The sequence below is a fragment of the Mus musculus genome, chromosome 5 (assembly GCF_000001635.26).
Source record: "Mus musculus strain C57BL/6J chromosome 5, GRCm38.p6 C57BL/6J".
Classification (NCBI taxonomy): Eukaryota; Metazoa; Chordata; class Mammalia; order Rodentia; family Muridae; genus Mus; species Mus musculus.
The window spans coordinates 65590413-65604315 of record NC_000071.6 but is presented as its reverse complement, the minus strand read 5'-3'; the positions used below and the strand labels follow the sequence as shown (position 1 = coordinate 65604315).

Genomic DNA, 13903 nt, shown 5'->3' with positions numbered 1-13903 from the left:
AATGGGCACATGAACAAAGTGGTCATGGTGGTCGAGATGGAGGTTATGCTTGGGCTCAGCAACACGGGCTTCCACTCACCAAAGCTGACCTGGCTACTGCTGCAGAAGATGGAGGTCTGGTTTGTGAAATTTCAGAGGGAAAATTAAAGACTCTTTTCAGGGCCATTGCTGTTTTGATTGTGAAGATTCTATGGTTCTGGTTAGCTGGGGCTGAAGAATCAGCTGTGATTAACAAGATACCAGAACTACCAAAGCAAAAATTTTGCATTACTGGGACTATTGATGCTGATTAGCTGGAGCTAAGAAATTAGCGGTGATTAAGAAGAGATCAGCATCATTGAGTTGACATCTTCTGGGAAGTGTTTTCTGAAAGCACAAAGAGGCTGTGTTCCAGAGATGCCCAAGGTTGTACTCCTGCTGCAGCGGGACTTGGTCATATGTAAGGGTCACCCAGGTGGTACTGGTTTTGAAGGCATGAAGGGGTCACGCAAAGCAGCTGAGGCTCGGCACTGTGAGAGGCCATGGAAGGCCACTGGTGAAGGTGCAGCCTCAGTTGCAATTGAAGGCCCAGGACTGAAGGGGTCATGTAGTGTTTTGGAGATGCCAGTACCATGAGATGACCACCAAGAGCAGCAGCAGCAGTGGAGTACAGGCATCTGGAGCCTAGAGGATGACGCGTGTGCTACAAAGGGCCTGGCTGGAGAAGTGACCCAAGCCCTTGGAGGAGCCCAGAAGATCGTGAGTTGGATCCCAGACATTGGACGGTTGGAGATTGACTTTTGCTTTTGATTGTGACTGTGTCCTGATATTTTCCCTCTTGAAGGAAGAAACTGTTTTAGTGGAGCCCACAGACTATTAATTGTAAAAAGACTTTGAATTTTAAAAGAGATGGATATTTTAAAGAGATTGAAATTTTAAGAATATGTAAAGACTGTGGGGCTTTTAAAGTTATTTAGATCTTTACAGGCTGCCGACTGTAAGTCATTAATAAATTCCTTTACTATCTAGAGACTATCCATAAGTTCTGTGACTCTAGAGAACCCTGACTAATACAGAAACCATGTCCTAGAAAAAGCAAGAAGGTAATCCCTCAACAAACCTAAAAGAAGACAGTAACAAGAACAGAATGCGAACTTTAACAACAAAAATAATTGGAAGCAACAATTACTTTTCCTTAATATCAGTGAGGACTATTTCCCTATCCCGGGAGCACTTAACTGTAGCTATGCCAGTGAGGGTGTACAGACTCCCCCAAACAGACAACGATCCCCAAAGGACTGAAAGAGTTATAAAAATATACAAAGATATACTTTTTATTCTGCCGTTTTTCATATTTTTAAGAAAGCAATTAGTATTAATTATCTGACATTGGGTAAGAACTGGAAGATCACAGGTAATATATAAATTACGATTCTATGTAAAATACCAGGAGGAAGAACCCCTATTTCTTCATTCAAAATCTTGATAAATTTAAGTATTTTCCAAAAATAGACATTTTCACTGGGTAACTAATAGGCTGAAATGAACAAGAAAGGCCATCCTGGACAACAGCGCACGTAGGTGGCTAACGACCAAAACAGGGTTTGTCAACTTCTTTCTTTTTGGTTTTCTTCCTTTTCTCTCTCTTATGATGGGGGGCGGGGAGGGGAGGGAATTGAATCGCATTGCCCCAGGTAAATGAAGCACTTCGGAGTTCTCTTGTGTTCCATTCTGGTTTACATACATCTTGTGATCTACGATGCCCAGTACTGAATGGTGCAGATATAAGTGTTTACCACTATGCCTGGCTTTTGATCAGGGTCATTCATTGATACTTGGTACCATTTTTTAAACTCTGCAGAACGTTTCTGTTTGCATAGATATTTTTTTCATGGAGCTAAGGACTGAGTCCAGGACTTTACAAATGCCATATCCTACCGGTGTCTTTGTTACTTTCAATGGCAAGTGCTGTAGGACTGAGGAGGCCCAGTCGTCTGGCAATTCTGGAGGTCACATGTATTAACTTAGCTTTCTCACCAAATCCCTTTGAGCAATGCTTGTAAGAGGTGACCTCCCTGAGGCATAACTGCTAGCCGCATAGAAACTGACTAGGAGACAGCTCAGATGGTAAAGGACTTGCCTTACAAGTTTGAGGACATGAGTCCAATACCATATTAAAAGGTTCGGTGGGGTAGCACAATTAAAAGTGGGTCCCTATGTAGCCCAGCCTGCATGCCCCAGGTCCCAGTGAGAGACCCTCCCAAATCTTTCCCAGCTCTCATCTCAGCCCTGCATCTTGCAGGAACTGACTTACCAAGCTTCTAAGTTCACTTGTCCTTTGCAAACAATAACAGTCTTCCCATCCAGTCTACCACTCGCTGGTGATGACATCTCAGAGAATGTGTGTTAGTTTTTTGTTTTTGTTTTTTCCTTTTGAAAACCAGCATCAGCCAGGCATGGTGGCACAAACCTTTAATCCCAGCACTCTGGAGGCAGAGACAGGCAGATTTCTGAGTTCGAGACCAGCCTGGTCTACAGAGTTCCAGGACAGCCAGGGCTACACAGAGAAACCCTGTCTCGAAAAACCAAAAGAGGAAACCAGCGTCGTTCCATGCTGGCCTTGAACCTACTTCTGCCTCCTATTGCTGTGACAAGGGTGTGCACCACCACAACTGGAGCTAAAATATCAAATCCATGTTGCAATTTCTAAAAGGCAAATCCAGGTTTGCATTTTTAACCAGGTGTGATAGAACAGCTCTACTGTTTCTTGAAGAAATCCTCATGCTCGAAAATATGAACAGCAGTAATGAGGCATGGTCACATAAACATGTAATCCTAGCACTGGGAGAAAAAGTCCCCCAAGTTTGAAGCCAGCCTGGTCATACTGTAATTTCCAGGACAGTGAAACCCTGTGTGAACAAGTAAAATAAAAACCCGAGCATTAGCAAGGATACAGTATAATCTCAAAGCCAAGCTGGTATACTCAAGGAGTAATTGTGCACATCTCCTTCTTTAAATTTATCTAAGGGTAGTGCTAGGAACTGGCAAGTACACCACTGGCTGCATCGCAAATGGGCCTGGTGCAGTGTCACTTCCCGTAGGACCCACACTGGCTCTCCATGGCTGCCCTCCAGGAAAAAGATCTCTTCAAAGGCATGAACTGACCATTGCCACACTGAAGAGAGGTGCCATTATATGGATCAGAAGGTGTTTCAAAGTACAAACCAGAAGTGCCCTGGGTCGGAAGATGTGCTTAGTGAAGGGATACACTGCAGGCAGGGGCTGGGCTGCACACTATTGGCAACGGAACCCAGAGCCCCATACATGCTACAGGACCTACCTGAGCTCATATGCCATCTTGCTTTCATGCAACAGAGTGCATGCTCTTTCATGAGGATCTGAGCCTGAGTCCCAGAATCTCAAAACAGGCATGGACACACATAGCACTAGGGTAAGACCCTTTCCGAAAGAGAAAGACATTAGGTATCCTCTGACTCACATGCAAATGTGTGAATTGTGATACCAGTAGTAGCAAGAAAAAGGAGGTAGCATGCTTTCCTCGGATCTTTTGTTGATACAAAAAAATCCTTGTGCTTCTGAGAACTGATACAGTGTGCAACACAGGTACCCTGTTACTGATTCTCAAAACCAAAAGTGAACATTTAGAATAACTGTCATGAACAAAGACAATTGTGCTAGTGTTATGTAAATTGGCTATTTCCGGATTGCAGTTTTGTCTTAGACTATAAACCCTACTCCCCAGTTTTTTTGTTTTTCTTTTAAACAAAGGATCTATGAAACTCTCACTAATCTCAAATCATAGCGATCCTCCAGCCTCAGCGTCCTCAGTGTCAGGATTACAAGCATATATTATACTCTTCTCAGTTTTAAAGTCAGTACTAGAGCCTCAAGTATGCTCAGTGTACTCTGCCCAAGTACAGCCCTGCTTTCAGGTTATGCAGCGGAGCTACTTCTCTAAGGTCAAACACCAAGTGGTTCCTGCCTTAATGTTGACCACCTTACTGGTGAGAGCTTGTCTTAGATGCAGCCTTGGTTTATGAAAAAGCACTTCCGCTGGGTGATGGTGGCTCGTGCCTTTAATCCCAGCACTCAGGAGGCAGAGGCAGGTGGATTTCTGAGTTTGAGGCCAGCCTGGTCTACAGACTGAGTTCCAGGACAGCCAGGGCTACACTGCCTTGAAAGAGAAAAAGCCCTTCCTACTCCTCACTCTAGCTCCCCGACAAGCAACAGAAACAACTCTCCAGTGCACTACGCTGGCACTGTCTGTTTTGTTGGTTACATGAGATTTTGCAGTCCTATGTGATAGAAAGTTAGTTTAGGCAACTGATGAGCTACTGAGCTAAACTCCCCACCCCACAATCAGTTTAAGAGGTTCGATAATTAGGTCATTAGGTCTATGTACTTTACCAAGCAAACTTGTAAGTAAGCCAGTTTGCTGCCGCTTTGGGCTTGAACACGAAGGAATCTGTTTGGCCCACTACTGAACAAATTCAGGTCTGTAGGACACACGGGCAGGATCAGAGGCGGGACTGCTGATCCTGCTGCCTCGGCTTGCCAAGTTCTGAGATTGGAGCAGCAGGCTTACACACCTGGATACACCTCTACCATTGCAAATGATTGTTTCAAACACTGTTAAACACTAAATACTTACCTAGATGAAGAACAAGATCAGAAAAAAAGCTGGCTTTATGTTTATTATATGGTCTAACAATGTAGCTTGGTAAACCTGGAACTGGACACATAGACAGGGCTAGCCTCAAATCTGCCTGTCTCTCTCTGCCTCCTGAATATTGAAATCAATACCACAACACCTAGTACCAGCTTAGTCATCTTAAATTAAAACTAAGATTAATCATGACATCAAGAGCATTCAGAGTTTTCATGGTACAACACAACCTTGCCACAACTTGTGTGGAAATATGAAAACTGAACAGTGTTGCCTCAAACACCAGGGGAAGAGAGGAACTTAAACGCTCGCTCAGAACTCAGCTCTGTAATGTTCCAGTACAAAGCAGGTGACTAGGAACCTAAGTCCTTCACAAACTCAAAGACTTGACAATTCACAGAAACTTAGCACACACACCATCACTATGAAGCTGTAACTCTTAGCACACACACCATCACTATGAAGCTGTAACTCTTAGCACGCACACCGTCACTATGAAGCTGTAACTCTTAGCACGCACACCGTCACTATGAAGCTGTAACTCTTAGCACGCACACCATCACTATGAAGTTGTTGAGGGCGTCTAACTGCTTCTTGTTTAATGTGATGAATCAATTCCCTGTCTAGAAAGAAGACTCAGAAATGAGATATAAAACATGTGCAGGGGGAATGTGCATGCATTTATTTTTAAGAATTCCCAATAATGGGGAAAATTCAACATCTTTAAAAATGTGTTTATTTTTTAAAAATTCAGTTGTATACAAAAGTGTTTCGTAGTTTTTAATTCTCAAGACAGACACCCAACCCCCCACCCACAGCCCACCCTGCTTCAATATTTCTGGTAACCAGCCCATTTTCCCCTTACAAGAAGTTAATGGCTCAGAATAGACCCTCCTACAGAATTACCATCACTAACAAACTGTTTAAGATCTAAAGAAGCCAACAAGCAAGGTTCTTTCAAAGTGAGGTTAATGAAAATCCCTATAATGGCAGTAACTTCCAGCAGACACCACGACAAAGCACCATCAAATGCTGAAAGCTAAAAAATAGATATCATTTTCAATAATATTTCATTTTCTATTGGAAAAGTCTTTAAATTACATTAAATAAGTCTTTTTTTTCCCCCAAAGAAATTGTCTAGCTTTTGTTATGATGCCTGTAAAAAGTAGGTGACAATAGGAGACACGATCAGAAAAAGCAGTGCTATGACCTGATCCACTTGCCTCAGAACCAAACAGACCTGGCCACACCTCATCATAGACGGCTAGGGGTGGGGTGGGGGGATAACTACGCCAAAGGCGACACAATCATGACACCTTCCAGTGATGACTGCAGGCGCCGGAGTTTCTAGCAGTCTAAGGAAGCAGTCACAAGATAGGTAAGGAGACACCAACATCACCCGCTACCTTATGCTGTATGTAGGTTTGTCACAACATGTGTAGACACTGGAAGTCTTGCTTGAGAAAAGGCTATCCCTTAGTGACACCAACAGGCTGATGGGTACACACTAAGACAGGTACTGAAAGATGAAAATGTAACTTCCAACATCAACTCCTTGAAACTAGAAAAAGTGATTAATACAGAACTATCTTATCAAAGTCCATGAAATAAAGTAACTATGACCAGACACCTTCCTACCTTTTTCTTATCTAAACACTGATCCCATCTTTATACAATATACCTGACTCCACTGCTCAATTCCCAAATTCATTTCAAACCCTTACCCCACCAAAACGTCATTTCCGGTGCTGCTACAGTAGGCTGCAAGAACATCTACTTCTCCTGCAGTTTTAAAAGCTGTATGAGACCTACAATCACATCCGGGCTCCACTTACCCAACATCCTAACCTCTGTAAACTGGCCCAACAGCCTAACCAGTAACGTATAACACGCTGTGCAAAATGTCTAACCGCGTGAGCAAAACCTACTGTCAGTTCCTTTCTGCAGATACTTAAGTTTTTTGCATAGTGTTAAATGCCACCAACAATCAGAAATATAAAAAAAAATTTCAAAAAGGATGGTTTAATTCATATGATAGGTTAGTTACACTTCTCAAAGGTAAAATATTCAATTCCAAACACTGACATGTTTTTTGAATCCCAAGTTCCCAACATGCTCTCTAAGTTTTATACTAAAAGTCAGGCCTAGGCTCAGAAAGAAAAGCTGATCAGAGGATCAGCGAGGATGAGGGAGTCAGCCTGCTCTAAACGCGATTTCACTAAAATTATGGGAACAGGGGGCTAAGACTGGGCATACACCTCTCACAGACTCTGCCTGCCTTTCTCTTTCAAGAACCTGGTAGTAAAAGCGCCATCACACCTACACCAAAACAGAACCTGTGTAGTACTTGTTAAAATGAAAAACTGTCAAACGCAGACTAAAAAAAATAATTTCCATCAGGGTACTTTTGACTAAATCTTAATTTTTCGCATTGTTTTCCTAACTGTATGAAACACCAGGATAAGGACCAAGCTGCTTCTTTCTAAACCTACGAGTTGGGAAACAAAAGAAAAATAAAAAACAAACGAGAAGTGTGAGGGAAAATACCCCAAAAGGGTGATTAGCACATTAAATGAACATGAGAAACCCCAAGCAGTCTTGCTTATGAATCCCACACAGTCTTGAGCACACGGTTCTGACAGGAGGCGATGGCATAATCACGTCAAATCTATGAAACCACATGTTATATATACATCTCCAGTAAGTATTCAGTGGAGCCAGTCTGAAGCCAATATGCAAAAAAACAAAAAAACAAAAAAACAAAAAACAAAAAAAGAACACAGCTGCCACCAAGACAAAGTAGGTACTGCCTGACTTTTGTTGTCTGAGCTCTCATCTACTAGACAATGTACCCTGACAATACAGGCAGAGAGTAAACTCCAAGAACATGTGTTATACTTTCCAATACCTAAATATTAGTGTTACCAAGCCACCCTCCATTAAAAGTTCTAATGAACTATGGAGGTAAACTCATGGTTATTTCACACATTTCCTTCTTATCTGAGAATATAAAGAACAGTACAAAGTTTTAGCTACTTAAAATAAATAAAGAAAAACTTGTTTCCTTTGGCATCTTTATAAAATAACCTACAGCAATAAAAGGATGTAGCTGCAACAGGAAATGTGTGCATCCGCAAACATGGAGAAAAACATAGCAGCTTGAGTTTAGTGTGGAGGACAGTGGCCCTCAGTCACTGAGAACTGTGACAGCCTTACAAGTCGCTGGAAGAGCCGTCACATCTTGAATGTTATAATATATTAATGCTTCTTTTATTGCTTGTAGTATCAAGATTATTAAAAGTAAAGTGAAGTTATGCTGAGATAATAGGTTCAAAAAGTATTTTTGAAACACTTCATGACTGTAAGGTGAAACAATACTTCAAGAAAACAAACCTTTTAGAATATGACTTTCAATATACATACAACCTTACTTTAATTTAGTCTGATTCCATTACATTTCTGTAATCTATGCATTGGTCCTCAAAATTTTTAATTGTATCTCCTATGTAACAACTGCCTAAGTTCACTTGAACATTAATTAGGATGGTTAAAGGAAGTATTTGAGTTTGTAAAACTTATAATTGTCAAGCTTTGGAAGATAGAATGAGATGCGACAGTTGCTAAGGACAGGAAGTTTATGTACAAGAGAAGGTAAAGTTTCAATTCTCACATTATCAGAAACATCATAAAGAAAGCTAGATTTAGAATACACCCCTGTTCCTATGTGCATCTGGTATATACAGTGAGACAGCACAGCTTTCATGGGTCACCATGGGGAGCAGGAGGAGTAAGTCAAGTGTCTGACAAAGGAAACTGTCAGGCTGAGCACTAGGGAACAGGTACTGCACCCTTCAAGTTTCCAAAGACTTTATCATTTTAAAAATTAATGTCAAATTCACTGAAAAACTAAGCAGTGTCCTTTTATTAAATCTAGAAATACTGCAACATCAAGTATTTATTCCTTTTGTGAGAGAAATAAAATTGGCAGCCCCTTTTTACATTACTACTTACAAAGTGAAGAACTCGGACAAAACATTCCAAACCTATGAGCTAAAAGTGGAACAAGGGACACTGTTCCTCAGCACGTTTCCCACAAGACACAAAATAAATTGACCATGAGAATCTCCGCTCTGGATGGTGACAGGGACTAAAAAGCTCTGATTAGGTCACCACCTTTAAATCAGGATAAATCTCATAATTCAAGAATGTCCTAATGCTTAAAAGGGTGGTCTTTTCGGCTACCCGTTCTAAGAAGTCAAGTACAAGCATGCAAGTAAATTCACAGGCACAGAGGATCTGTGTTCAGACTTAAGGGAGCTGTGATTCTACACCACAATGTGAAGGGCCGACACTCGAGTGTTATCCTAGTTAGTCAACAGAACCCTGAAGCAAACTCTCGAGTCTGTTACACTGCTAAACACTAAAGTAGCATGTTTTCCCATGGTTTTAGCTTAGCTCAAAGAATTTTTACACTATTAAGAAAAAAAATTAAAAGTATTTCCCCTTTTTAAATTTACACAGACGTTTAATTAGCTTTATTTACAGAGCAGGGAATTTTTTTTTTTGCAGTCTCCAATGGTGCCTAGGTAACATCATTAGGCAAGAATGCCAGTTTAAAAGAACTTTATGCAGAATCCTAAAAATAACAGGTGTTGATGCTCCTCAAGAGGCGAGAGCGATGCTGGCGCAGCTCCTGTGCCTCAGTTACTCAGAAGCAGTTCTGTTGCAGTCTCTACATCCCATGATTTTGAAGACAAGGCCACTATTACTGCGTTCTGTAAAGAGGAGGACAAGAGCAATCACATCCCACGGAAACCAAATCCTCCTCGCCAGAGTCACACGTTCTTCCCTCTACCAATGACTGCACAGTCACCACTGATTGCAGCGTCTATACAGGATTAACCAAAACTACATTTTCAAAATGGCTAGTCCCCTTCTCCCAAGGACTGGGAGCCCGGGTTTAAAATGGGGAGTGAAATCAATTCCTCTGGATGGTGACAGGGACAGAAAGCTCTGATTAGGTCACCACCTTTAAATGGGGATAAATCTCGTAACTCGAGAGTGTCCTAATGCTTAGCAGGGTGGTCTTTTCGGTACTTACCCTATCAAAACCCATAGCACAGAGGTTTTCTATTTTTTTGGTGTATTCTGGACTAGAAACTGGTGCTCCAGCGTACACGTGTGCCCAAAGTCGAGCTGTCTGCTTGAACATTTCAGGATTCTGTTTGTACTATATGGAGGGAAAAGCAGATAACAAGACAGTACAGTGAGATTTACCATAGCTGCTCAACTATGACTTGCTTGTTCCAAAGAAAAGACATTTATATTTAGAATGTAACTCATTTGGGCTGGCCTGCAGAGATCACTAGTAGTACGTATTAGCTTAGTAACAAGCTCAAGTTCAGAAATTCAATTACCAGCACTCCATGTGCCAAAACATAAAAGATGATTTTTTTTCCATTGCAGAAATGTCATTCAAGAAATGAAGCTTTGTGAAAATAAAAAACAGAGTTAATACTCTTTAAACAAACATCTAATATTAAATAAACATTATAAAAATGTTCTAATAACTGTACAGAAAATTACACAACAAAATCAGTAGCATGTAATGTTACATGAACATTAGCTGATAAATTTAACACTGACTGATATATACAATCAATTGTGCTACTAGGCAGACCTCAAGCTGAGGCAGCAGATGCCCTTAGAGCTATGCAGCACTGTATAGTCATCAAAGTAAACCCAACACTCAAAACAATCTAACTTACATTACTTTTGAAGACAACTTAAAAACCTACAAAAGAGCCCTACTAGATAAAGATTTGCCATATGAAACCGGAAAAGGGTGAGGTAAATTCATTGTAAAAATACTTGTAAGACAGAGTATAAAGTAATGATGTCAATTCATTTCAATATTTATCAAAGTGCTACTTTTAAACTTATGTATGCTTGTGTATATGCACACATGTGGAAGTGCTCAGGAAAGGCAAGCAGAGGACAGTGGGAAGCTGCCCAGTGAGGGTGCTAGGACCTAATCTCTGTTCTCAGAATGATAACAAAGAACTACCCCTCACCTGAGCCACCCAGCTCTCTAGCCCCAGAGCAGGGACTGGGTAATTCATTGTTCCTCTCCCTTCGACATCGCTTTCTCTCAAAAAAGTTCTCAATATGTAGCCCTGGCTAGCCTAGAACCAGCTATCTTTATCTTGTTCATTGTTCAGGCTTGGCTCAAATGTAAAGCTCCACTAACATCTACCTATGGAGTACCAAACTAAAAGGCTACTCCATATTACTATGATTACCTAATATATTTCAAGCAATACTTTGTGAACGAACAACACAAACATTATTTTAGGTGTTAAAAATCAGCTATGGAAGCCAAGAGATGGCTTGGCAACCAGAGGACAGCTGCTACTCCAGGACCAGGGTTCAATTGCCAGCATCCACATGATCCTGTACCTCCAGGATCTGACACCCTCACAGAGACATACATCGAAGCAATGTACATAAAATAAATAATTTTTTTTCAAAAGTCACCCTTTATTTTATGTCTCAATTTATCTCAATTTGTGGGAAAATCAAAGATAAACTTCAAGAAAGACTTCTGCTACCAAATATTAATAGCACATATGTGCAAACTATTAAAAGCTGTAGTTCTAAGCAATGGTGGGCTGTAGAGATGGCTCAGTGGTTAGGAGCACTGACTGCTTTTCTAGAGGTGCTGAGTTCAATTCTCAGCAACCACATGGTGGCTCACAACCATCTGCAATGTGATCTGACGCCCTCTTCTCCAGTGTCTGAAGTCAACTACAGTGTACTCATATACTTTAAATAAATAAATAAATATTATGAAAAAGAAAGAACATTTTAAAAAATTATTTTTATTTGATGTACATTCATGTTTTGCCTACATGTACGTCTGTGTGAAGGTGTCCAGAAACTGAACTTACAGACTGTCATGAGCTAAAATGTGGGTGATAGAGAACTGAACCTGGGTCCTTTGGAAGAGCAGCTAATGCCCATAAGTGCTGAGTCATCTCTTCAGCTAAAGGGAACCCATTTTATAAGCACATTTTTAAAAATCTGAAGGTTGGCTGATAAATGCTTCCTTAAAGAGGAAGCAAGGAAAACAGAACACAATGACATAAACACGACTATAATTTTAAAAACTCTTGAAATCAAAGAATATCACAAAAGAGTTAAGTGTACAAGGAGAACTTAAGTCACACAGAACCTCTGCAATGTACATATCTGGACATAAGTGATAATGGAGTTCCTAACAGGTATTTGTTTATTCTTTATTTGTTATTTGTTTATTATGACATGATTTTATTATTATTTTTAAAGATTTATTTATTTTATATGAGTACACTGCAGTTGTCTTCAGACAGCCCTGAAAAGGGCCTCAGGTCCCATTATAGATGGTTGTGAGCCACCATGTGGTTGCTGGGAATTGAACTCAAGACCTCTGGAAGAGTTCAGAGTTAAGAGCAGTCTTAACCACTGAGCTATCTCTCTAGCCTGTAACATGATTTTATTATATGTGACAAAATTATTTTATTAAAAGAAACCATTTCCAAATTTAGTACAACATAGAATGTTAATATGCTAATATGAAATATTTAAAACTACACACACAGGTCTAAGAAAGTCTTTCAAAAGCTACTTTCTTACCTGATTCGCTACTACTGCATCTTGGGGGTCATCTGGTTCTGCAGCCGCCAACAGCGCTTGCAATGACAATAATACCGTGCGCAGAGTCATTGCTGCTGCCCTAAATTTCAAATTAGGAAAATATCACCGTTAAAAGGACTTTGAATGACATAAGCAAAGTCTGTTTTCTGAATGGAAACAAAAATACGCTAGAACTAAAAATTGTATAGTTAACTAACGTGTACCAATTACCAATTTTCTATTCTTCCAATGAGTCAATTTCTAAGATTATTCAAGTCACCTCACCCTCACCTTGCTGTTTTCTCTGCTTGTTCCATTTACTTACTTTGTAAGCTTTATCTTAATTAACATTCTTCTTAGATATTATGTGTGAGTTTCTGTCTCCATGTATGAATGGTGCTAAATGTCTGGTGCCCATGAAGGTCAAAACTGGAGTTCGAGATGCCTGAGTCACTGTATGGATGCTGGGAACTGAGGTCAAGCACTCTTTAAGAACACAGGCTCGCTCTTTCTTTTTCTTTTTTCTTTTTCTTTTTTTTTCTGAGACAGAGTTTCTCTGTATATCCCTGGCTGTCCTGGAACTCACTCTGTAGACCAGGCTGGCCTCGAACTCAGAAATCCGCCTGCCTTTGCCTCCCAAGTGCTGGGATTAAAGGCGTGCGCCACCAGTGTCCCGCTAGAACACATGCTCTTAACCACTAAGCAAGTTCTCCAACCACTTACCCATATTTCATTATAAAGTGATAATTTAAGTTACCAATACTAATAAACTGGAATTTTAAACAGACTTTTAAATGTCTAAATCATGCCTGCATAAGTGAACTTGAGTACAGGTGCTTGGAGAGGATAAAAGCAGTCCATCCTCTGCTGATGGAGTGGGTACCAAGGACTCCCCTGGGATCACTGCAGAGCAAGCAGCCCATGCCCTCAACCACAGTTAAGTCACTACAACTCTTTAATGGCATGCTAAGTAAAACACGGAGATAAAGATCAATCCATAGTATTCCAAAATAGGACAATTTTCTATTTAAAATATTACACTTGAGGTTGGAGAGATGGCTCACATTATATGCGTGTACTATTCTTGCAAAGGGCCTGTGTTTGCGTCCCAGCCCCCATTGCTGGCTTGCTGGCAAATGACCTAAAACTGCCGCTCCACGGGACTTACTGCTTCTGGCCTCTGGAGGAACCCACATAAACTATATACCCACACCAATACACAGACACAATTAGGAATAAAATTCAATCTCATAATTTAAGTCATGATCCTAATTATATTTATACCAAAAGCCCTTGTCTTTATGAAATAATTATTTGTTTAAAGTTTGCTTCACTAATCCTGAAATGTTTAGAATGTTGACAGGGCAATGATGGCACATGACATCTGGAAGGCAGAGGAACATGGATCTCTGTAAGTTCAAGACCAGCCTGGTCTCCAAAGCTAGTTCCAGGACAGACAGGGCTACACAAAGAAATCCTGTCTCAAGAAAATCTCAGAGCAAACTCTTCTAGAGGAATTTGACTGTCATCCTAAGTGAGGGCCTTGTAAAGTCAAGCACACTA

The 13903-nt window shown here is 40.6% G+C and overlaps 1 protein-coding gene across 4 annotated transcripts in view; it reads right to left on the bottom strand.

Moving 5' to 3' along the window:
• Positions 1–5326: 5326 nt before the first annotated feature.
• Positions 5327–13903, bottom strand: part of Ube2k (ubiquitin-conjugating enzyme E2K) — a 61745-nt gene continuing 53168 nt past the window's right edge. For all 4 annotated transcript variants that reach the window (NR_144566.1, NM_016786.4, NM_001310619.1 and 1 more), the window contains 3 exons: positions 12341–12440; positions 9768–9896; positions 5327–9441 (listed from right to left, as the gene is read on the bottom strand). Coding sequence is in view for 3 of the 4 variants with exons in the window: in NM_016786.4 (NP_058066.2) it covers positions 9367–9441; positions 9768–9896; positions 12341–12440 (304 nt within the window). In the remaining variant the exon portion in view is untranslated. The remainder of the gene's footprint in view (positions 9442–9767; positions 9897–12340; positions 12441–13903) is intronic.